The 22,961-nt window shown below is 50.8% G+C and overlaps 9 protein-coding genes across 9 annotated transcripts; 4 read left to right on the top strand and 5 right to left on the bottom strand.

The window, feature by feature from the left end:
- Window positions 1–462: 462 nt before the first annotated feature.
- BKA67DRAFT_520687 (calcineurin-like phosphoesterase) lies at window positions 463–2,374 on the bottom strand (the record flags this gene model as incomplete). Its single annotated transcript, XM_046098206.1, has 2 exons — window positions 463–2,149; window positions 2,205–2,374. 2 exons carry the CDS (start codon window positions 2,372–2,374, stop codon window positions 463–465), a joined length of 1,857 nt encoding a protein of 618 aa, XP_045956201.1.
- Window positions 2,375–3,253: 879 nt separating this feature from the next.
- Window positions 3,254–4,809, top strand: BKA67DRAFT_593609 (amidase signature domain-containing protein; the record flags this gene model as incomplete). The annotated part of the gene is made up of 2 exons (XM_046104960.1): window positions 3,254–3,314; window positions 3,401–4,809. The coding sequence occupies 2 exons, from the start codon at window positions 3,254–3,256 to the stop codon at window positions 4,807–4,809; spliced, it is 1,470 nt and encodes a 489-aa protein (XP_045956200.1).
- A 225-nt stretch (window positions 4,810–5,034) lies between these two features.
- Window positions 5,035–5,775, bottom strand: BKA67DRAFT_497739 (PRP38 family-domain-containing protein; the record flags this gene model as incomplete). The annotated part of the gene is made up of 1 exon (XM_046097054.1): window positions 5,035–5,775. A coding segment is annotated over one exon (741 nt), but the record flags the coding sequence as incomplete, so codon positions are not given.
- Window positions 5,776–7,799: 2,024 nt separating this feature from the next.
- BKA67DRAFT_593607 (Isy1-like splicing factor) lies at window positions 7,800–8,589 on the bottom strand (the record flags this gene model as incomplete). Its single annotated transcript, XM_046104959.1, has 2 exons — window positions 7,800–8,537; window positions 8,587–8,589. The coding sequence occupies 2 exons, from the start codon at window positions 8,587–8,589 to the stop codon at window positions 7,800–7,802; spliced, it is 741 nt and encodes a 246-aa protein (XP_045956198.1).
- A 1,624-nt stretch (window positions 8,590–10,213) lies between these two features.
- Window positions 10,214–10,934, top strand: BKA67DRAFT_537772 (GNAT domain-containing protein; the record flags this gene model as incomplete). The annotated part of the gene is made up of 2 exons (XM_046100387.1): window positions 10,214–10,365; window positions 10,448–10,934. 2 exons carry the CDS (start codon window positions 10,214–10,216, stop codon window positions 10,932–10,934), a joined length of 639 nt encoding a protein of 212 aa, XP_045956197.1.
- A 271-nt stretch (window positions 10,935–11,205) lies between these two features.
- On the top strand, window positions 11,206–11,958 carry BKA67DRAFT_537771 (uncharacterized protein; the record flags this gene model as incomplete). Its single annotated transcript, XM_046100386.1, has 1 exon — window positions 11,206–11,958. The coding sequence occupies one exon, from the start codon at window positions 11,206–11,208 to the stop codon at window positions 11,956–11,958; it is 753 nt and encodes a 250-aa protein (XP_045956196.1).
- A 303-nt stretch (window positions 11,959–12,261) lies between these two features.
- On the bottom strand, window positions 12,262–12,966 carry BKA67DRAFT_537770 (uncharacterized protein; the record flags this gene model as incomplete). The annotated part of the gene is made up of 1 exon (XM_046100385.1): window positions 12,262–12,966. One exon carries the CDS (start codon window positions 12,964–12,966, stop codon window positions 12,262–12,264), a length of 705 nt encoding a protein of 234 aa, XP_045956195.1.
- Window positions 12,967–14,625: 1,659 nt separating this feature from the next.
- On the bottom strand, window positions 14,626–16,598 carry BKA67DRAFT_593606 (uncharacterized protein; the record flags this gene model as incomplete). The annotated part of the gene is made up of 5 exons (XM_046104958.1): window positions 14,626–15,214; window positions 15,277–15,621; window positions 15,676–15,995; window positions 16,060–16,357; window positions 16,483–16,598. The coding sequence occupies 5 exons, from the start codon at window positions 16,596–16,598 to the stop codon at window positions 14,626–14,628; spliced, it is 1,668 nt and encodes a 555-aa protein (XP_045956194.1).
- Window positions 16,599–21,864: 5,266 nt separating this feature from the next.
- BKA67DRAFT_521680 (Alpha/Beta hydrolase protein) lies at window positions 21,865–22,959 on the top strand (the record flags this gene model as incomplete). Its single annotated transcript, XM_046098300.1, has 2 exons — window positions 21,865–22,152; window positions 22,216–22,959. 2 exons carry the CDS (start codon window positions 21,865–21,867, stop codon window positions 22,957–22,959), a joined length of 1,032 nt encoding a protein of 343 aa, XP_045956193.1.
- Window positions 22,960–22,961: the final 2 nt, after the last annotated feature.

Genomic DNA, 22,961 nt, shown 5'->3' with positions numbered 1-22,961 from the left:
CCCGTGGCGCCAGCTCTCGGTCAAAAATGAACTTGCGCCTCAACACCTCTCATACTCTCCCACCACAAAGTAGGGACCTGGCCACCATATCCCAACGCCGGTCAACCCAACAAGCACACGGCTTTCACATGACCTTTTCTGCACCTCATCCAATCGACATGGACATAATAAACTCTGTTCCGATAATGCCAGGTGCTGGTAAGCCGGGAGGTCAATCGAGGGCATACGCTCCGGCTGTGCGGTGGAAACCTGAACAAGATTAAGACTAAAATCTAGAGAGTGTGGTTCGGACGGGGCCACAACGACACTTCATATTGTGAGATCGGGATATAGACAGGTTGGCGTAAGAAGGGCAACAGGATGAACAAAATTCTATTCGTTCGACGGATTTGCGCTGTCTCGATCTATCTAATTACTCCGTAAAACATTCCTAAAATATAAGGACGAATTCGCAAGATTAATTTAACAATCTCCCTTCCAGTTCTCCTTGATCCACTCAAACATAAGTTCTGTAACAGTCTCGTTACGATATGGTGTGACATCGTCCGTATTATAATCGCCTCCACTGAACTTCAATGCAGTGATGATCCAGGGCTGGACATAGTCCACGAACACCAGGTCCACTGTCTCCGGTACTCCTCCCTCAGGGAACTTGATTTCAGTTTGGATGCAGTTGGGCACGGCATAGAATTTGATGGCCGCATGGACTGTGTCGTCACCATCGTCGCCAAAGTCATCTTTCGTCGTGTATCCCTGGATGAGTTTTGGCTCTGTCAAAGTGCCATCCTTGTTCATCAATGGTCTTTGGGTGTCGTCGTTTGTGGTTTGTACCGGACCAGCTTGTGCTGTGGAAGAAGATATCTGTTCTGCCTTCTCGGACAGCGCCCATTGCTCTGGACTGACAAGCCACCTTGTGTCGAGAGCAGAACCCGCTTCAGCAGCAGTGAAAACAGGACCGCCTCCATTGAGCATCCCAATCACCTTCTTGGCAGCCTCATAAGGTACATCCGGGATGTAGTTCCACTTGCTGACAAATGGAGACACGATGTAAGTCGTGTCGGTGGTAAAGGCACCCTTGAATATGTCAAAGCGAATCATGCCGGTATTGGTAATTGCAAGTCTAGGCACATCCTTCCTGTCCTGTCGAACGGCAATATCTGGCACAACCTGCTCCTCGAGCCATGTGAAGACGCTCGCGTTGCTGGGGTACACGGCTCTGCTCATCCATAAGTCTTGAGGTGCGCACCCATAAGTCTTGTCCAGATCCAAGGCCTGGCGACTGTCTGCGATCAAGTTGGTCACGTTACGGCCGTGCTCAGTTGGGAACGTGGTGTCATTGAGCCCGGTATGGTAGTGCAAACCAAACAAGTTGTTGTCAATGTAGCGTCTCTTGAAAGTGGGCGAGGCTGCAGCCGAATCTTCGGTCTTTGACTTCTTATTGATGCCATCGATAGACATCCATCCGATCGTCTCCATATATCGGCCACTGGCGATGGCATATGACTTGTCGTCGAATTTACGGAAGTCGCGAACATGGGCATGACCACCTAAAAATGCAATGGGAGTGTACCAGTTCTGGTTTCTGAGGGCCTTGAAGATCAACTCGAACTCCTTCATGCGCAATCCGACGTGGCCAGCGACGACGAAGAGATCGGGCTTCTCGCGAATAGCATCCTGGAACCATTGCTCCTTGATCGTATCCTCGACATCCTGTACAACACTATTGTTCGCGTTCCTGTCAAAGTTGAACAGGAATCCGAATGCGACAACGGTGAGCCCCTGATTCTTGGTGGTGAACTTGCGGTAGCGTTGGGCCTGAGGTATTTGGTTGCCCGTCTGGGGCTCGATATAGTCTAGGTTCGAGGCCAAGTATGATCCCTTGTAGTTTGGGACGGTGATCTCGTGTTCGCGCTTCACTGAATCGGCTATGTATAGTTCGTGATTGCCAGTGCATATCACATCCATCTCTTGCTCTTTGTATATATCCGACGTGTATTTACCTTTCGGGCTGGATGCATCGTACAGACCGTTGCCTTCTATTCTGTCACCAGTATCGACTAATATGATATCCACACCCTTCTCGTCGGCTTTCTTGCGCATATGGTCGGCGAAGGAGATATAGTCGCCCCAGTCAGCGGAGTACTGGGATCTGCCAAAGATGTGAGCATGGCCACTTGAGGCAAATGGTGTCGCCGTACACTCACTCTTGCAAATGTCCACCATGCCAGCCATGGGTATCTGTCGTATGGAGAAAGTTGATCTGACCCCAGTCCAACTCTCTCATGGGCGCGGCGACGGGCGCTGCAGCACCAGGCTGCATCCCACGGGCGACTTGCGCCAGGGAAGCAGCTACGAGGGCGGCCTCACGAAACATGTTGAGTTATATGGGTGAAGTGAAGGCCAAAACTTTAGGAAGAGCAAGGAGACATGCGAGCTTCGGGTACGGAGATGAGAAACGGTCTCGCAGGTATGAATGGAAGCTCAGAAAGGGCGGCTGACACGCAACAAACAGCAGACGGTGAAGCGAAGCTTACACTGCCGGCAGCTGACTCTGGGGAGCTTGAGGGACAGAAATGACACGCCGAGCACGGGGGAGAGGCTCACGCGTGAAGCAAGCGCAAGAGGCTATGGATCGTTGATTACGATCGCCTCGCCGCACTTTCGTAATCGCCGGTCTAGTTTCAACAAAGCAATGCTGATATTTGTGTGCACAAGTGTTTGTGTCAATGACAGCGCGGGCAGCCATCTCCAGCTTCCGCTGCTGGGTACCTGCGTCATCTCAGCTGCAGGCAGATAAGCTCGATAACGCTTAGGTTAGTTATCTTGAGTCAGCGGCCAGCAGTCGGAGCTTGGAGTCCTCGGGGTTCTTGGAGCGCCATGTCATTCTCCAGGCCATCATTACCACTGATTTACAAGTGGTGCGTCAAAAGGACCAGGAATTCTTACTGGCCTTCCACTAGTTCAGACTAATACAATATTAAATCATCTGACTACAGTAACCTAGGTTAGCTATCTAGGTTAGGTTAACTGAATCCATGCCATGGTCCTAGTATGACAGCTCTCCAGGCGTTCTACGTACATGTATGCATTGAATATCTATAGCAATACTGGGCCGCTAAATTTGACAAACCCCCCCTGTTAGCCTACCCGCCGGAGCTGTGCATGTCGAGAATAATTTCCAAGCTGTCCAGGTAGCACTTCGAGATCGCCACTCCCCAAGCTATAACCACTTTCTGCGGCTACATGTCAACACATGTCAAACATTGCCGCTCCAAGGTCCCTCGGGGGATCTCCTCTGCCCTCGGCGGTGGCAGGTTGAGTCACTGGCGAACTCTGCACACAGGAAACGCATACATCGCCCACCACGGGGACGACACCCTGCGATCCCTTGATCGTAAAGCTCGCCTTGCGGTCAAAGACAATATTGCGACGCAGGGTCTACCGACGACGTGCGCTTCGAATATCCTCGCGGCCCAGGAAATTCCCTTTACTGCGACGGTCGTTCAGCAGTTGCAGCGCCATGGATTGACTGTCGCGGGAAAGACGAACATGGACGAGTTCGGCATGGGTACACACTCAACAGCGTCCGCCCACGGCCCCGTGTCGAACGTGTCGCAACTCGAGGGAAGATCTGCCGGTGGCAGCTCGGGAGGGAGTGCTGTTGCGGTGAGAGCCGGAACAACCAATCTCGCGCTTGGCACGGACACAGGCGGCTCTGTTCGCATGCCTGCCGCCTATACGAACACGGTCGGATTCAAGCCGTCGTACGGCATGGTATCTAGATGGGGCGTTGTGCCATATGCGAACTCGCTGGACACGGTCGGCTTTATTGCACGGACGGTCGACGAGATTCAATCCGTCATCAGGTCCCTCCGTGACGAGCACGATCCTAGAGATCCCACGTCTCTGTCGAAAGCTACTCGCGAGAGATGCACGGCGCAAGGGAGGCGCGTCCCACAGGATCTGGCATCCTACACGGGAAACTGGCTGAAGGGCCTCACCTTTGGCATCCCGATCGAGTACAACATCGAGGAGCTCGACCCCAGAATCAAGCACGGCTGGATGCAAGCTGCCGAGAAGATCCAACAGCTGGGTGGACGGGTTGTTCGCGTGTCATTGCCTTCCACCAAGAATGCTCTTGCAGCGTATTATGTCATCGCCCCGGCTGAGGCTGCATCCAACCTGTCAAAGTACGACGGGATACGTTATGGCAAACGAGCCGAAGATGCTACCAGTGATGCCCTGGATGGTGTTCTATATGCCAAGACCAGAGGAACTGGTTTCGGACCCGAAGTCAAGCGCCGCATACTCCTTGGTTCATACACGTTGAGTTCCAAAGCCATCGATAACTATTTCATTCAGGCCCAGAAGGTACGGCAGCTAGTGCGGCAGGATTTCGACCGGGTCTTCAAGCTTCCCAATCCGTTATATGATGAAGCACCGTTCGACCTGAGCGAAATGGACGAGTCGATTAGCCTGGAGAACAAACTCGGCCCTACACAAGTAGACTTTATTATCTGCCCAACCGCCCCCACGCCACCACCAAAACTAGACGACGTGGCTAAGCAGACGCCACTGGATTCCTATATGAACGATGTTTTCACGGTGCCAGCAAGTCTTGCGGGACTGCCTGCCATCAGCATACCCATGGATATTCCTGTCAAAGAAAGCTGTGCCGAGGAGGCTGGCTTGGACTTCGGTGGCTTACAGATCATTGGACAGTACTGGGATGATGCGATGTTGCTCGCTGTATCAAACGGTATCAGCCGAGAAATATCTTCAGAGACGGCGAAGCATTATAGTGCTTGAACTTGCAACGAATGTAATTCTATGTATAGACTCTGGCCGGTGGGTATCGAGAGAAGAGCCCGGCTATGTACAATGAAACACGATGAACTGACCAACTCCTCAATCCGCTGGCTATGCTCGCCGTAATGATTCCACGATTCGAGGTCCATCGGTCGGCGACCTTGATCTTGACTCCCTGACATGGCCCCGCTCATCATCAACATCCATGAGGTCTCCTCTGTCGCCACTGTATGACCGTCGCCTAGAGCGGTCACTCTCTCGACTCCTAGATCGCGATCTAGCTGAACGGTCGACCTCTTCCACTTCGCCCTCGTCGCTCCCAGCATCTCCGTTGGCCTGCGCGTCTGCCTCGGCATCCATCTCCTCCAACAAGTCCTCGATATCACCCAACGGACTGACCCTCGGCTCCAACTTGTCCAGGTCCTCGAGCAACTCCCTCTTCGTTAGCTGCCACAGGCTCGTACCACAGACCCTCTCCTTGGTGAGCAGATCGTCCACAAACTGATCGACAAACGTCAGCGTGGTCCCCTGGTTGCCCTTCCGCCTCAGCTTCCTCTTGTCCTCCAGGATGGGCTCGAGCGTCTTGTACACATCCTCGCTCCTCCTCGTGAGCCTCACGTAGAAGGCGGCCAGCGCCCTGAGGTACTTGAACTTGTCGCCGCCGTAGCCCAGGTACTCGCGCAAGACATCGTCGCCGGGGCCGAGCTGCAGCAGCTTGAACAGCAGGCAGAGGAACGGCGTGGGCTTCTGCGAGGACCCGTAGGTGCCGCCCACGAAGGTGACGTGCGCCACGACCCGGTCCACGACGTCGGCTTCGTTCAGCCCGAAGCACGCGTCCTTGAAGTAGAAGCTGTCGATGACCCGCTCGATCATGGCCTTCTCCAGCAGCGTCGCCGGGTTCATCCCGTTCGGGCACAGCGGCGCCGAGTGCCGCTCGTCGAGGAACCGGGAGGGGTCGGCGCGGTGCGTCATGGTGGGCGATGGCGAGGTGTTTGGCGCAGATTGGGGAGCTGGTTTTGTTTTGTATCTTTGGGTGGTATGTGTATATTCGGGTTGGCAGTTGTGTTCGCGATGCCGGTTGTCGGGCGAGTCTCACGTCCGTCGAGTCGGGCCAAGTGGGTTGCGTGAAAGGCAGGTATGTTCCTCGAGAGTAGCCCTGGTATACTGAAGAAAGTTGTCGCAGCTCGACTGAAGCTCCGCGACAAGACCGATATAGCGGCGGCGAACTTTGAACTTTTGGGAAGCCGCGGGCACTATCGATAGCGGGTTTGCAGGGGGTCTCTGCATCTACCGTAACCTAAGGACTCCGTAAATTCAGTGGATCTTTCAGCTCCGTCGCCCTAAGTTAGTCCTCAGCTACGGATCCGTACTGCAAGCTGAGCTCATCTGGAGAATCCCAACCTAAGCAGCCCGGAGCATCCTTTCTGGCGCGCTCAACAATACAACCAAGGCAAGCTGGGACCTCGGGAACTTTGCGCAGGACCTGTGCAGTCTATACTCTACCGCATCCGCCGAGCTGTTCACCCCACAATCTACGAGGACGCGCGCATATGTCTTGGAAATCTGGTCTCTCTTCGCCGTAGAAGTGCGACCCCCGCTTGCACCAGGGATATCTGTAATGTTGTATACACATTCTTCTTGTTCTGTGCGCTTTTCACTATCACCTTCCAATCCGTAGATGAGTATATAAACAATAGATACAACCTTCGGGTCTCAACGACTTCAGCTCGATAGGCACAAGCTGCAGTGATCACGTATGCAGTTTCCCTATCTGCCCCTGTCAGTCACTATCACGCCCTATCCTGAGAAGTGTATTGATGTGCCACGTCAAAGGTCACTGCATAGTATTGTGGCTCTGGTTCACTTGAAGTGCACGATCGAAAGGCCTCTAAGAAATGGACTGTTGCTTGGAGTCATCTCGAACTACCATGTCCCACAAAGGCATTGGGATCCGGAGGTGCGCATGCCGAATCTTTTCGGGCCCATCTCACGCGACATGGATGAAACTACCATCGGCGAGGGTTCAATCATCTCTATTATGTATCACAACTATCAGCGTGCCAGGCACTGCTGCTCACCTCTCATCCACCGATGGTTAAGGCACCCACGGCTTGGTGGCATTGATTCTGGATATATTCCGTAGGTTTTCTATTGTCGAAGAAGCTATTATCAAAGTACCAAACGCAGCCTTGGAAGTTGTAGGTAGGACCCTTGCAATGTTTGCCAGCTTTTATAACATATACAGCTGCTACCTTGACGTTTCCGCACAGGAACTCGCAATTCCGCCAGACCGAACAAGTCACCGATCCCCTGTATAATTGGAACTGGGCCATTCTGCATGTAATTGTCTATTGTAACGTCGCAGTATTGGGTTTCATGATCTGTTGGAGGCCCTTGGCTTTCGCTCTCTATTTTGAATAATACAGTATAGTTTTCTATGCTACCTCTACCTGGTATATATATCACTTACTTTCTCCAGGACCATCGTAGCTCTCGGCCTGCATGCCATGGCTTGGAGCGCTCGTCGTCAGCTTTGTTTTTCTTGGCAGATGATACGACATAATTATCGATAGGCTCCTGAACGCTGCGGTGATGCGAGCGACAGCTTTTGTATAGCCGGTTAAGCCGGAAGCAGCGTTGAAGTACTATTGTTACATGGAGCGCACACGCTCAAGTCAAGAGTTTGTAGACCCCGAGCATTTTTGAAGGGCTTTGGCACGTCGTGAGGGCAATCATGTAGTATGCAGAACAGCCGTATAATCACGATCCAACAAGCAAAGGATCGCAGGTGGAAGGCAAGACTTATACCGCCACCTCTCCGAATCGTTCTTTTGCAAAGCCAGGACCAATGCACAAATAACGCCAGACGCCCAAACACCCGTCCCCATCCTACCGACTCCTGTACCAGGCCACAGATTGATTGGAACCAACAAAAGCCGGGACGATGATGGGAATTGGGAGGAGAATTGCAAAGCAGCCCTGAGTGGCGATCACTGGAGTTGGTCCAGCAATCTCTTCCGTCTCCTGTCCATCAACTCTTCTTGGACTTCCTCAAGCGTTGGTAGGTCCCAGCCCTTGCCATCGCCACTGTCGCCAGGTAAAGGCTCCCAGCCCGGCGGTGGCTGTCCCTTGGCTGCTTGCATTGACAGAGATTCGAATGCGGCTTTCTCTTTTTCCAATTCGTACTCGAGCATTGCGTCATCCTCCTCATCAGGTGCATATCCGTAGTATTTTGCATCGACCGCTTTCCTCAGGTCGTCCCTCGTCTCGAGCGGTTTGTCCTCTTTGCTCCCCTTTGTGGCGGCTTCGAACAGCTCTTTCACTCCAGGCAGTTCCCTAGCTCTTCCAAAATACCTGTAGCCCTTCCCACCGCCTGGTATTTCTTTGCCGCTTTCATCGTAGACTTTGCCACCGCCTCGCATGTAATTTGGGCCGCCTAGATTCCGTATTTGAACCTCCCACATATGCTTCTCCCTCATGAGCTTGTTGATTTCATCGTTGAGGTCGCGAATCTGGTAGTCGCTGAGCATAAGGTCCTGGATGCGGGAGACCTTGCGGCTGATCTCCTTGAGGGTCTGGCCTCGCCATTTCTCGCAGGACTGTATGGATTCGACTTCGGTGATGATCTTGGGCCGCCGTGTCCGTCCTGCGTCTATGATACCTAGGTCTGCTGCTTGGGCTTCGCGGAAGCGGAAGAGCATGGACTGGGCCTTCTCACTGTTTCGCGCCTGGGAAGAATTAGCCAGTTGCCGCCTATAGACCAGTGTTCAGACGTACCATGTTGACTGATTGATAGACGACGTTTTCGCAAAGCTCTATGTGGCGTCGAAATGGTCTTGTTGGTCCAATGCTGTATCGCTCGTGAGCTTGTGGGCTTGTGTTGGCCGAGGGGAACTTTTCTTCACAATTAATTCAGCCGCCTTGACGCCCAGTACCTACAGTACATGGAGAGCTTTCGCCGCGGGGGCTTTAGTGCTAGACTGGTGCCATTGCCAGTGCTACAAGTAGTGCTAGTGGTGGGCTTGCAATGGATTGCGCCGCCAATTACATGCATTTCAGGTAGGTTAGTACGTTACATGGGTGATTATATGCATGCATTAACAATGTACATAGTAGGTCTTTCAATTAGTCGCGCTTACCGAGACTACCCAAAAAGTTCCAACGACTGACAAAAAAACGCGTCGAGAAGCCAAACTGCACCACCACGACCTGGAGCAGATCGCTGGTTCAAACGATAACAACCACAAACAATAATCCTTTTCGAAGCCTGTCAACTGTCCTCACCTCACATGTTCCAATCCAGGTAGGAACTGTACTCGTCTGATCAACATATCAACCCCTGGAAGCTGGAAACTCGTTTTCCAGCAAGCTTGCCGGCGAGAAGTGACCAGCAAAAGGGTTTACCACTGCTTTCTATCGCATGTGTCCTTGCCAATACACGTAGGCACTTGGTAGGCCCGTTCAATCCAAGATGGAATAAACGAATGGCTTCTCCTATGGACTGTCCCCCTTTTTTCCTTTTCTTTTTTTATCTTCACCTTCTCGTAATACTTACCCCTTTGCACCTTGCAATGATGAAATCTCAATACTGATGATTTTGAGCCTAGCGACCTCGAGTCCATGGCGCATGACAATTCCCCAAGAACAGAGATCTGAGCAAGACTGACCACAGTATGGTCGACCCCCTAAGCGTATTCATGGCACCGCAATCTCCTTGTTTCGCTCCTTTTGGGACCATGCATCTGGCTTGAACGCCCACCGCCGACAAGGACGACAAATACACAGTCCGAGCTCAGTTTTATCGAACTGTTCGATGACGGCTTACTAATAGTTTTCAATCGGAGTTGGCGGCGATGCAATGAAACCCTTGAGAGCCAGTGGTCTAGGGAGATTGCTATAGCTGTTTATGTGCTGAAGGCATATATTTTCTTCTTGTTTACACAATCAGAAAGACGAGATACCCGGTGATGACCAAACCCAAAAAGCCAAATTTGCAGACAGCCGCCCGCGGTCACGCGAGGAAGGTTGTCAGTGAGAATTAGAAGAGCTAATCTGAGGGTATACATCTGTCTTTTCTCTTTTGCTTTTTTGTCACCATATGCTGCTGTTTTTTGTAGTTGCTTTACTCGAGGCGCCAAGTACCAGCCTAGTGAGTCACGAAAGGCTTAGGTAACCATATCATAGTCCTTCTTCGGCCACTATCCCTGGAGCGTTGAGGTATCGTATCGATTCGACCAATGTACTCAAGCGGCGTATATTTACCACGTTGCAGCTTGGCGCGGTGCATATGCCATAAATTATTGCTGTTGACCGCGGCAGACGGTTACACACCTCTTCTGACTCAACATTTTGACTTTCTACTCAGACAACATTTGCAACAACATACACTATTACAAAGCACACCATGGGCGGCACACAAACCGAGTTAGAGTCCCTAAAGGCCATGCACAATGTGATAATAACTACTGAGCGCCTGAGATTACGGCCAGTTCTTCCCTTGACGGACATTCATTCACTTCATCGGATGAGACAAAACCCTACCTCGATGAAGTACTCGTAAGCACTTTTATAATTCCTCAACCACTGGTTCTAATCATCGCTGTTGCATCTTCACTCCAATGACTCACAAGGCTGCTAGATCAACTGGGGTTGAAACCGAGAAGGATCCATTCAATAGTGTCACTTTCGACAGGATCAAAATCATGGCAGGCGCGGAGGGATTCGCGTTTGCCGTAGAACTCAAGTCTAGCAATGGAGATGCGCAGCCGGAGATGATCGGTGCTGTGGGTATGTTTCGGCCTGGAGCCTGTGGCTATCAGTTTGATGAGCCTTACTGGGGCATGGGCTACGCGACCGAAGCCTTGACGGCCTGGCTCCAGAAATACTGGGAGTACTTTCCTGAGGGGCCGGAGAGTATTGCACCAGAGAACCGCAACCACCTGCTGGCTCATGTGTTTGAGGGCAATGTTGCTAGTGAAAAGGTGCTGCTGAAGTCTGGGTTTCGAGTCCTAAGAGCGAAAGTCCCGGGAACTCAAGCTGGTCATCCGGTCATCGAGACTGTATTTATTGTCGAAAGGCCTGAGCCAGTGCCTATCCCAGCCGACGCTGCTGGGCTGCCGACCTGAGCTGTCAGGGTTAGAACATTGATTGGTCTATGATGTAGATGGCTTTTCTTACAATACACACTCACAATTACAACCAAGCATTGGGTCAATATCCATTATTGATCTACTCAGAATTAGTACATTTGGATCACTATTCTTTTCACAGTGTTAATATCATTATCAGCTAGCTACAGCTCTCGATCTTAGAATAAGTCCTACGATCAAATGCTTACTCCTTATGCATCTGCATTTCCCTTATCTTGCACAATGCTCTCATTCAACCTTCGGAATCATGCTCGTCATCGCCATCGTCGTCGTATTAAGGGGGAGATCACTGGGCTTCCTCATCTTTCTCGTGACCTGGCCCAAACATCATGGCGCCCCAATCTACGGTGTTGAGGGTATCCCGAGTGTTCCGCATCAGCACCTTTCTAAGCAGCTTGGGTTGCGAGGTTTCGGGCTTGCTGATCTTCTCGTCTTCCTCGTCATGCATTTCGTCCGCAGTACTGGCCATATCTATACTCTTTTGATGGGTCAGGAACCACCGTGCCTGGGAATAGTACTCACTTCGTCTCAGGGGCTTCGGGCTTCCCCCAGGGACGTTCACCCCGATGACGGCAGACGCCGCTTCCGCCCCGGATTCTGGTTCGTGCGTCACGGCCAGATACGACCACGACCATGGTCTGGGGACGTTGTACTTGTGGTTTTGCTCGCACTCCCGAGAGCAGTAATACTCCAGCTCTATCGTCTTCTTACGCTGGCTCCCGCACGTATTGCGCCTGCGAGATCGATCGTATCGGGGGTCGACCTCGGGTGCTTCGCAGCCTATCAGCCTGGCCTGCTCGATGTAGGCCTCCTGCGCCTTCCTGCACATCTGAATCATCGTGTTTCGCTGCCCGGTCAGGGGGTCGGTCTCCCCCGGCCTAATCCGACTGCTGTACTTCAGGCAGTGTTGGCATACCTTGTGGTACCAGTAGTTCTTGCACATTGTGGTTGGATGTGGGCGGACGGTTACGATGCGAAGACTGCGGTGGAAGTGTTATGATGATTGCAGGTTGGTCGAAATCGTAGGAAAACTGGTTTGGGGTTTACTGTCCTAAATATCTTGGAAAGCCGCTGGGGACAAGCTTTCACAATGCTTTGTGTCAGCCCCGGCCCTTTTGGTCATCCATCCTTTGTTGCCTGCCAATGCATTGTGCAGAACGGTATATCTTGCGCCTCGCGACAATATAAGCATTTGTATACAATAAGACAACATTTATTATACTAGCATAGCTCAACTAGTTATTTTAAGCTGCCGGCCAGCCTCTTGTACAGGTGGGATAAGTACTGGCCTATGGTTCCTCTACTACTCCTCGCCGTCACCACCACTGTCTGAGAAATCTGCCCAGTCCTTGGGCTTCTTCCAGTCGCCTGAGTGGCATGACTCCCAGCAACGACGGATTCCGCACGTTAGGGCGTATCTGAACAGCAAGGCCCTCCTGGGTATCACAATTTCGATGAAGCTCTCCCCATGCTTTGATCTACGTATCTCCTCCGCTTCGCCGCCGCTGTATAAATTGTACCAACGCTGCAATGCACAGTAGTCCACCTTCCGGACCTCTGTGAGACCTGCAGCGTGCGTACGAGCTTGATCTTTATGTCTGTGATTGACGGCGACCACGGCCGACGTGATATCGGAGCTCGCTGCTGGGAAATGCACCTCTTTCAGCGGAGATTCCTTGTTCACCTGCGGTAAATAGCTCTTATGTTTATCGGCACATTCCGGGAGGCAGTAGGTGGACAGATTGATGACTCTGCGCTGGTCGTCACCTTCATCTACATGCCCACATTCCAGGCGCTCGACATATCTAGCATACTCTGCCGACCCATAAAAAACATCCTCCGACGTGTTTCTCCCACCGCTTCGGATGACATTATTCTGCGCTTCAAGGCACGGGGAGCCGGCCATGTTTCGGGATCCTGTAATCGGATCGATCTCGCCCGGCTCAACTGTGCTCACGAGCTTTAGGCAATGCCCGCAGACGTTTAAATAGCAGTAGTTTCTGCACATCGCTTTCCAAGAGAATATTGATCGACTTTTCGTCTGAGAGCTGTAGAACAAGAAATAAATGCAACACCAAATATTGTAAATTTCAGCTCAAGCACGCCGCAATTAGGCTCTACCATACTATTTATATATGTAGACAAGTCGCTTCGTATATAGACCGCACAATACTTTGTGTGAGCACAAGCCTTATCTTGCAACTTCTCTTTGTCTGATCGTGAATAACTGTCCACTCTCGTGCCAAGGATGCCATAATATCTGCTAGATTCAGTCATGAAAAGTACCAGCTGGACTTCTATAGTCAGTCACACATTGTCCGCCGAATGTTTGATCAGCTGGTAGCGACACTAATCAACGGCACAATATATGATTGCCTTATTTGAGTGCCATATACATTATCATGGATTAGTTACATTGCATGACATCCACCATCCCTTACATAACCCTATTAACGAACTGGTCCACTTTCAACACGCTACTTTGTTCAACTTTTACATCTACGTGTTCTCTCGATACCTTTTCACAGGCACTGATAAACGCTGCTAACAACAACTGGGATAAGAGAAACTTCTGCTTGCAGAGAGAACCATTCCAAAACGGGCAGCATCTGCCTATCAAAAGGAAAAGAAGAAAGAAAAAAGGAACGAAGAAAGAAAAAAAGAAAAAAGGAAAAAAAGAAAAAGGATTATCGACTTATATCTCTGACACTAGTCTAGGAAGTTTACGTGCTAAGACACATGCCAAGCAAGGTTAGCATCTGGCTCTTAAGTATACACGACCTACAGCTCTTTTGCCCCTGGCATTGTTATTGTTATTGTGAATATTCTGACCACAGAACCCGACGATGTTACTTATGTTAGAGTCCCTCTTTCCAAGCCGACTGAGTCTGTATTATAAGGGGGAAGGAGGATTTATCGGCGATTTCAGCCCACACAGTTTAGCTCCGTTTGGATGTGCAACGACAAGGTACCGCCAAGCGCACTGCTGGCTAGTTGTGCTTGAGTTGATTGGTTGATAACCGGGTTCCTTTGAAAGTATATATTTGGCCCTGGCCCCTTTTATAAAAATTGGCGAGCCTCATAGGACAGAGACCATATTGTCTTGAACAAGGCCACTGACTTCTAGTCTCCCTTTTTTGTTTTGGCCACGTACATTATTACACATCTACCTTGAAACTGTTATACTGATCATCACGATAAGACGTCCAGTGAGGAAATAGTAGCGATAGCCTTAGCTGATGTATGCTTCGGCTCGTGTGTTGAAACTCCCAAAAAGCCAAACAGGAAGTGATTACCAGGGTCATAATTTCCATCAAGTATAACGTGTCTCTGGGTAAGAACCAGCTCTTGTTTGATTATAGTGATGCCCAATATGGTAGACAGATATAGGACAGCGTAGGAGTGCTTTTGACCAACGCGAGCCATCTATCACGGTTCTAAGATTGATACTTCGCAGAATTCTTCCAAGTAACGCCATGCTCACCAAACGAAAAGAAAAGAAAAACGAAAGAGAAAAAGAAAACATGGATCCTTCTCAAGCCGAGCAATGCCCATGGCGTTACACGAATACGGTTTCCTCTCCAACCCTATGAGGTTCGAACGTCCACTCCACACATACATCCAGTACTGCTACACGCTTCGTGGCAGACCGGTTGTGTAGCATCGACTAATCCATCTCGGTATCCTCTATACCGTGAGTATAGTCTTTTAAAAGTGCAACTTCCTCAAACGCTTTAGCCAAGTTCTCCATTCTTGCGCCTTCTGGATTCTTGATAGCCATGTTGAGATCACCCATAAAAGTGGCACGGATCTCTTCGTCAACAGGAGCCGTCAACCCCCGGTACTTCAAGTCGTTCAGTATTTTGCGTGCATCTTCGGTCGTTATATCCGTATCACGCATCGTCATCGTCAAGAGACCACCGCCAATTGCTTCTGCAACTCGGTAGGGCCGCCGTAAGGTTTCATAACCATATATGCACAGCATGAACCAGGGACGCCAGGAAGGGTCTGCCGTATCTTGGAGAACGGAAGTGGCTAGATATGTCAGAGCAGTTTGCCACAAAATGGTATATGCCGAAGATTCGTAGGAAGATCGATAATCAAATATCAACTGTTTGAGTTGGTTTACTGATGCCTTAAAAGCTGCATCGGGCGTGCTGTCCGCAGCGGAAAATGTTCTTAATCTCTGTGAGTTGGCGTACCCTTGTTTCATGAATGGACGGAAGATGTCGAGAATGGTAGCATGGATCCACATGCTGAGTTTACTTTGATCAGCATCAGGATCTGTTTATGTCAGTATTGGTGACGTAGGACTTACTGAAAGATAACGACATGATGTGGGCAGTTACTGTCACGTGTAATTTGTACAGGTAGATTCTCTGCCCACGCCAGAATTTCTCGATACTTCATCTCAGCAAAATTGAGAGGGACGTTATCTGATGGATCTTTGCCTTGGGCAAAGTAAGCCAGTGACACCTCACGCACAATTTGCCAGAATTCGCAGATAGCGGGGAATGTATAACCCATGTATTCCGGGAGAGCATCCTGCACGATTGGGTGCGATGAAATCGGGTCATATTGGCCAGAAGTTCCTGGGATAGGTAACGTTGGCGGAAATCTTAAATGTAGTACCCCAGGCTGTCGATAAAAGATTGAGACAAGCCTGAACTGTTAGTGCCTCGATCTACAAAAGTCACGCCACAGGAGACCAACTTACACGGCCCAGTTGAAAACGCCCCATGCTGCATATGAGTAAGCCACCAGATGCGACTGGGGAAGTTTCCTTAGCCTAGCCTCGGCAGTCTTACGGTCGACTCCCAGCAACCCAAGCCGTGCACCCATCTTGACAGCCTCCAGCTGATACTTGAGTACTTTATGGTCCTTGCCATTACCCATGTAAGCCAGGCTCAACATTTGGGCACCGATCATGTTCAAGCTGGAATCAGATGACTTTACAATATCCCAGAGTCTCTCTGATTCTTTGCCAAAGTCTTTGGCATAATCGTTGAGCCTCTTGTCGATAGCGCTATACATTTGCTGGGGCGGTGTTAGCTAACGTGGTGCGCATACACGCAGAGAGTGGCATATGGGCAATACGTACACATCCCCAATAGAGCACGCAGTTCGCAAGAAATGGAGAGCATGAAGTTTGTTGGTGGTTGACCAGATCTCCAACAAATTGGGTTGGTTCAAATGTGCCGAGGAGCGGGTGATCCGTTTCTAAATACATTGATATGGCCTTGGCCGCCAGATCGTTGGGTATCTGGACGCTTGTCCAAAAAGAAACACTTAGGTTGGCAAGCCTATCGTCGCATAACTCACGATATTTGTTCGGTGAACCGCTCGGAGATTTTGGACCTCGAAAAAGTCTAACGGCCGAATCGGAGTCCATACCGTCCCTGGATGGATTTTGATTATGGTCAGCGTCATGAGCCTTGTTAGTACGTAACGGGAAACTGGTTTGTGATTATTGCGGATCGGGAATCTTGAGTGGAATGAAAATAAGCATAGAGGCTTGACGTACTGCAGCTCTGAAGACACTCCAGAAGCCGGATCGATGGGGCGAAGCAGATGGCTTTGCTCCAGGCCGGTCAGAGAGAGCGACCGCAGTCCAGGAAACGTGACGGGGTTCTTAGACATTAGCTCGGACTCCATAGACGACTTGATACGCAAAGCCTCATCCTGGTCAGAGGTACTCGGTGATGGCTGCTGATTATCATCTGGAGTGTTTCTGGCAAGCGCCAGGATGACACTATGGTCGCCATGAACACGTATAAGTCTTAACATTTCCGTAGCCCTCGGCTCTGGAGATGTCTTGAGAAGTTCAATAACCTCGAGTACCTCATCATTGACCTCGCGCTTTTCGTTATATGTGCATTTCTCTATACCCTTTTTCCTGCATACACCACATACTGGACGTCCTCCGTCACACTGGAAACGGATAGGGTTAATCAAGAGACAAGTCGAACAGCATGGTAGATTTGAGGTCGGCTTACGCGGGTTTTCTTTGCGCGGCAGAGATTGCAAGCTACCTGGACGCCTACGCGTTTGCGTTTAAGCCGGTCCTCCGATTGACCGGAAGCGGTAGACGATGGTTCCGAAGTGGAGCGACTCTCAGACTGAGGCGCAGGTAGCAGTTGGCGATACTCCCTTGGCATCATGGCCGGAGAATGCACAGTGAGTGAGCAGAATGGTGGTTGATAAGGTGTGTCATATGTTACATATCAGATGCTTGGTGGCGTTGGAGTAAGTGGTGCAAGTCCCACTCCAACATAGTAGCCAGGCGCAGGCAGTAGCTAGTGGATGGGAAGACACGGCCGTGGCCAATTTGGTAAAGTACGATTGAGGTTCGCCTCGTAAACTGGCTCGATATTATAGATGACCGGGAATGTGTATAGAGCGAGGCGGTCGGGGCGTTAGAAAATTCGCCACTCTTGAAAGGAGTGGATTTAGTGGCTAGATTCCGGCAGGAAAGCTAATATGTGTTGCTGCGTTGATGACAGTAAGAATCAGCAACAGGGCAAAACATTAAAACCCGGCATTTGGTATTAATGTTAATGTTAATGTTGATGTTGATGTTAATGTCGTTCAGTGCTCGGTAACAAGAGCGGGCTTGGTTTTTGACGATGTTGCCGATCAGCTTCGATCAATCTGGCCTGACGTCTTGGCCCGCGTTTAGCATCGAGATCAAGATCACACATGCCCATGTGATGTGAGGTGAGCCCAGGCTCCAAAACGCCCAAAAGTTTCTGAAGCTCGAACACTACATTTGCACCCGGACCTGTACCGGCCATAGTACTGACTCTCGGAGCCAACTCCTGCTTTTCGAACCATGTGATTGGACGAAAGCCTACGGGGGCTAGCTCCGTGGCAAACCCGCCTGTGGCAGGGTGGCTATTGGCACTGGCATCTATCTTTGCACAACGTTAGGTAATTAAAGTAAGTACTCCTGGCCACACACTTGCAATCATCGGCCGTGTTGCATGTACTCTCATCAATAATATCCCATTACATCCTTACCGTAAGCACGGGAAGCCGCCGTGGCGCTCACCCTGTGAACACCCTCCTCTCCGAAGACAGTTTTCTTGACAGCGGAGGGGATGAAACGAAGACACCAAGACGTTCTTCACGACAAAGTACCACGGTATCTTCATCATTCTTGCTGGGGACCATGCAAAGTCCCTCATGCTCTGCAAATCTGCTACCATCATCGCTGGTACCACCTGCAAACATCGACCAGAATGGCCACCATGCCATCTAGGACAATGACGATGCCGACGGTTATACTTGGCGAGCACAATCTTACCACCTTTTCCATCATGTCGTTCCGGATACATGGCGATGATACCGCTAGTAGTTCGCGGTCATTGCCAGATTTATGAACTCCTCGATGGTTCTGGGCCAAAACAGTGTAGTCGTTCTCGTCGCCAAACAAATTTATAACAGCGAACTCATAGCCACTCTTGGGCTATAGTTTGGTCATGTACACAGGTTCTTTTCTGGTGTTTCGTTAGAAATGTGTTTCTTGGGACGCATCCCGCCGACCTTCGCCCAACCCATCCCATGGCACGCTCCGTTGTCCTACACTTGAATCAGCGGCTACACAATTTCAACACAATCAGGTCAGTATATCTCTCGTTACCTTCAAGGTCCAATATGACTGTATCCTGCTTGTGCCAATTGGGTGAAGAACAACTTCAAGGCATCGCTCCGCATCTGTATTTCTCCTGGTACGCTCTGACGACTCAACACAGATGTCAGGCTTCGTCCTAAGATGCATAACTACGACTCGATATCCTCAAGGCTTCTACACCCCCGACAGTGCCGAGCCGACAAACTTCAACTTGGAACAGCTACAGCAGCGTACAATATGCCACTCAATAGATTGATATCGAGAGGTGGCAGCTACAGGATCCAGCCCGTCACACCATGACGCAAGAAGCCCATCGATCGATTCACTGCAGACTCCCTTCGATTCTGTCGCGTGAAGCAATAGCCGCTCTGCCTATTGACAAATCAGTGTCTGGACCACCTAATGCCTACTTCCTGAGTATGGGTATTCTTAGCCGGCGCGACGACGATGATCATTCTTCAGTGTCGGCGGCTGTCACATTGAGCGAGCGAATTATACTCTGGTATTCTCAGAGGGCTTCTTTTGCAGGGTCTTAGTGCCCTGTGCAGACACGGAATGAGGGATCCTGATGAACTTGTGGCCACCGACGCGCGATCGATACACAGCATAGGGAGTATTTCGAAGCTCGGATCATGTTTGGGGTATGCTATTAGGATGATGGAGAATGTATCAGTCCTCTCGGTTCCAGTTGTGTTCCGCGCTGGTATGCTTCATTTGGTACTTGCTCGTGTTGCACGACAAGAGTTACCCACACCAAAGGTTTGTTTTTCAGCCTCTCTTGGTGAGGAATATACGGTCGCCACCATATGCCTCGAGCCCGGGGAGGCCTGTCAGCCAAACAGCAAAAGAGATGAATTCGCTGGACGACACTCTAAGGACACCATCCAAGCGTGGGTATGGGCGGCCTGGGAGATATGAGCCGAATATTGACGCCCTCCAACAGCCACGTGGACAAAGGACTAAAGGTACCATCCGCCTGGAACATGCGGTTATTGAGTCGACCAATCTCCTTTCTCAAAGAGGATCGACCTAAGCTTCCCACGCTACATTTAGGACGTCCCTTGAGATGGTTGGAAGTCGATTGACTGTACAGTAGACATGAGTGCGTGCGCCATTCTCGGGACGATGGGGTTGGATTTCACCAATCTAGCAGCTTAATTGTTACGGCCGGCGTTGATCAACTGAATCATAGAGGTTCTCGGAGGCACGATCGTTGGCCTAAATAGATTTCTCGTTTGCTTACTGCTGAGATGGGGTTCTAGAAAGCCAACGAGCGTCACGGGTGGTATGTACCCTGGCGTAGCACTGGCTTCGCGCTAGGATGACGCACAATTGAGGACATCGACGATGGTCACGGCCATAGATGATTGGATGAGACTCCTCGGCGTCGTCCCGACCCGTAAAAAGGGACGTATATTTTATGGCAGAGTTGAACGTTTTCACACGTGCTATACGGGGTATTCTTTTATGGAACAGGATCCGGCGCACGCCAGGGTTTCTCAATCAATAGGAAGAATACTTTGGGGTCGATTGAATATGGAGTCAGGTATCACTGCTATCATTCTTGAGAAAGCACTCACATGCATGCTCGAAGTGTCGTGCTCTACGAGACTCGGGGTGATTTAAAACGGTCAGGCCTCTCACAACCTCCGGAAGACCTTGGAATGCTTCAGCTAGCTTTTGTCCACCTTGGCAAGGTGGAATACAAGCTTAGAAAACTGTAAGCTACCCTTCTCCATGCTCCTTCTGACCCTCCAGTTTCAATCAGTTGCGACGACAGACTTCACCGAGATACCCAAAAAAGCGACGCTCATGTTATCTGTCAAGAAAGAGGGTCTGAGCAGTCACAGCGCTCAAGGCGCCCCACTGACTACAGAAGTCTTTCATTGACATGGTAAGTGTTATGTCCTAACCCCCTGCTGGAGATAGTCTTCCAATCTCGTCTTATCGACTCATTGCCTGCGGTCATGGTGTGCACGAGGACGGGCATCTACTTTGCTGTGCCCGTGCTGTAAACATCATATAGCAGGTATCATTGTGAGAAAGTCTGGCGTCATGGTGATGTGATGCAATCGGTTATTTAGGCCAAGGTAACTCTGCCGACGAACGTTTTGCTCAGTAACGGGACATTAAGATCCACTATCTACTGATTGGAATCATCGTTCTGTATTCTGACCAGACGAAAATGGAGCCAAATATTACAGAATAAGATATCCCCGAGGTCCTGCATAACGAACAACTCAAGCATGTAGCCCCCAGATGTATTTATTGGGTGGAAAGCACAATCCAGTAACTGGCACATAATGTCCGGCAACCTTCAGGCTCACATGAGGATACAACCTGGTTGAGAAGTGCTCTGTTGTGCATAGGACGACGATGACATCCATGCAAACCTCCTCCACGCATCCACCCTGGATCATCCCAAGAATGCCGCAAGATGTTTGCAAACAAAAAAAACCCGCCCCCAAAAAAGTCAAACAGTAATCGATAAAATTTTCTTCAGGAAGGTAATGACTTAGCCATCAACGTTACAATCTATGCTCTAAATAAGGCAACGATCTCGACTTAGCAGTCCCTCCCACCAGCCGACGAAATCATAAATTGCTCTGTTCTAGATGGTAATTGCTGCGCGGCAACATCTTTCGTACAAGGTATTTGAGGCATTTGAATTCATGGCGGATTGTACATAAAGGTCATGTATGAAATGCCGTGAAAAGTGTCTTTCAGTGGTTCTCTTTGGAAACAACGCCACGAGGCATAACCGTTGGGAGGGTACCCATCGTGACATTAGACGTAGCGGAGAAAACATGGCTTTTATCCACCAGAATGCCTTATTTTGAGACCAATAAAATTCAACGTTGATGCATTGTAGCGAACCCCCCGATTGGAAACTTCCCCCCGCCATCATTAATTGTCTCCAATCGGGGGCTCGGGACAGCAGGACCCTATCCAAAGCCGGAAGATAACATACAGCGCATGCGTCCCTGCGGCATCCAAGCCTCACCAACAAACAACATTGCAGACCCTCCCGTAGTCTGACCTAAATTTTCCGGAAAGTCTACCCAAACATTCCTAACACCACTGACAACCCTTATACACGCCTCCACCCCACGACCACATGGACTGCTACGCAGAGCCCTTTCCCCCCGACTTTCACTGATCCCACCTTCATCATCCTCCTCTTGGCATCTCTGCTTATTCCTCTTCTCTCCTCAATCAAACCCCCCGTCTCCTTCTAAACACCTTACTGAATGGGCGGTACCCCCCAGAAGCATGCAAGACCTTAACCCCCTCATCCTGGGCGCCCCTCCCCCACTAGACGCAGCATGGCAGGCCCACGAAGCCGCCGCGGGCTTGCTTCAGCCCAAGCCGGTACTCTCGGCACTCGAACGCCAGCCCATCTATGCGTCCGACTGCCGGGCCCGGAACGCGGCCATGATGGCGCTGGGGGCGCGGGACCACGAGCTTTCGCGGGGCGTCCGCGTCAGTTCCCTGACGGTCCCCGGTCTGGAGGACGGGTACGAGATACCGGTGCTGCGGTATGAGGCAGAAGAGGAAGACGTCTCGAGGGATCTGGGGGAGGAGGAATTTGACGAGCTAGGAAGAAGGGGCGGAGAGGAGAAGAAGGAAAAGGAACAAGTCATACTCATCTACATCCACGGCGGCGGCCTCCTGGTCGGGGAAGCGGACAGCGAGGAGTTAACATGTCGGCGACTCGTCAAGTATTTCCCTCGCCCATCCTCTTCTCACACTGGTGGCCAGGAGGCTGTCAAGCTCTACTCGATAGGCTACCGCCTGATGCCGCAGGTGGCCGCCCAGACGTGTCTCGGCGACGTGACCTCCGCCTTCAAGTCAATAAGGCAGCTCCATCCAGCCGCCAGGCTCGTACTGGTCGGCTCCTCGTCCGGCGGAGAGCTCGCGGCGTTCCTGTCGCAGGCCCTGGCACCTGGGTCGCTCTCCGGCATCCTGCTGCGCTGTCCAGTAACCGCGGACGCACCTGCGCATGTGCCCAGCGGGTTTGAGGACTGGCATACGAGTGCGAGCCCGCCGTTCGTCACGTCGTTGCTGGGACTGTTCAACCGCCAGGTGCCTCGGGATGGGTTCGAAAGAATGCCGCTCGAGATTCCCACTGATGAGGTTGAGGGCCTGGAAATGGCTCGTACTTGGGTTCAGGTGTGTACAAATGATGTTTTATACTCGGACGGGGTATGCTATGCAAAGTTATTGCAGGATGCTGGAATTGAGGTAAAGGTCGACGTCGTCGAAGGGTGGCCGCACACGTTCTGGTTGAAAGCGCCGCATCTCGATCGAGCGCTTGAAGCAGATAACGAATTGCTGAGAGGTTTGGCCTGGGTGCTCGAACTCTAGTG

The sequence above is a fragment of the Truncatella angustata genome, assembly GCF_020726525.1.
Source record: "Truncatella angustata strain MPI-SDFR-AT-0073 chromosome Unknown BKA67scaffold_6, whole genome shotgun sequence".
In the NCBI taxonomy this organism is placed as follows: Eukaryota; Fungi; Ascomycota; class Sordariomycetes; order Amphisphaeriales; family Sporocadaceae; genus Truncatella; species Truncatella angustata.
The sequence above is the reverse complement of the archived record's forward strand: the minus strand, read 5'-3'. Positions and strand labels throughout refer to the sequence as shown.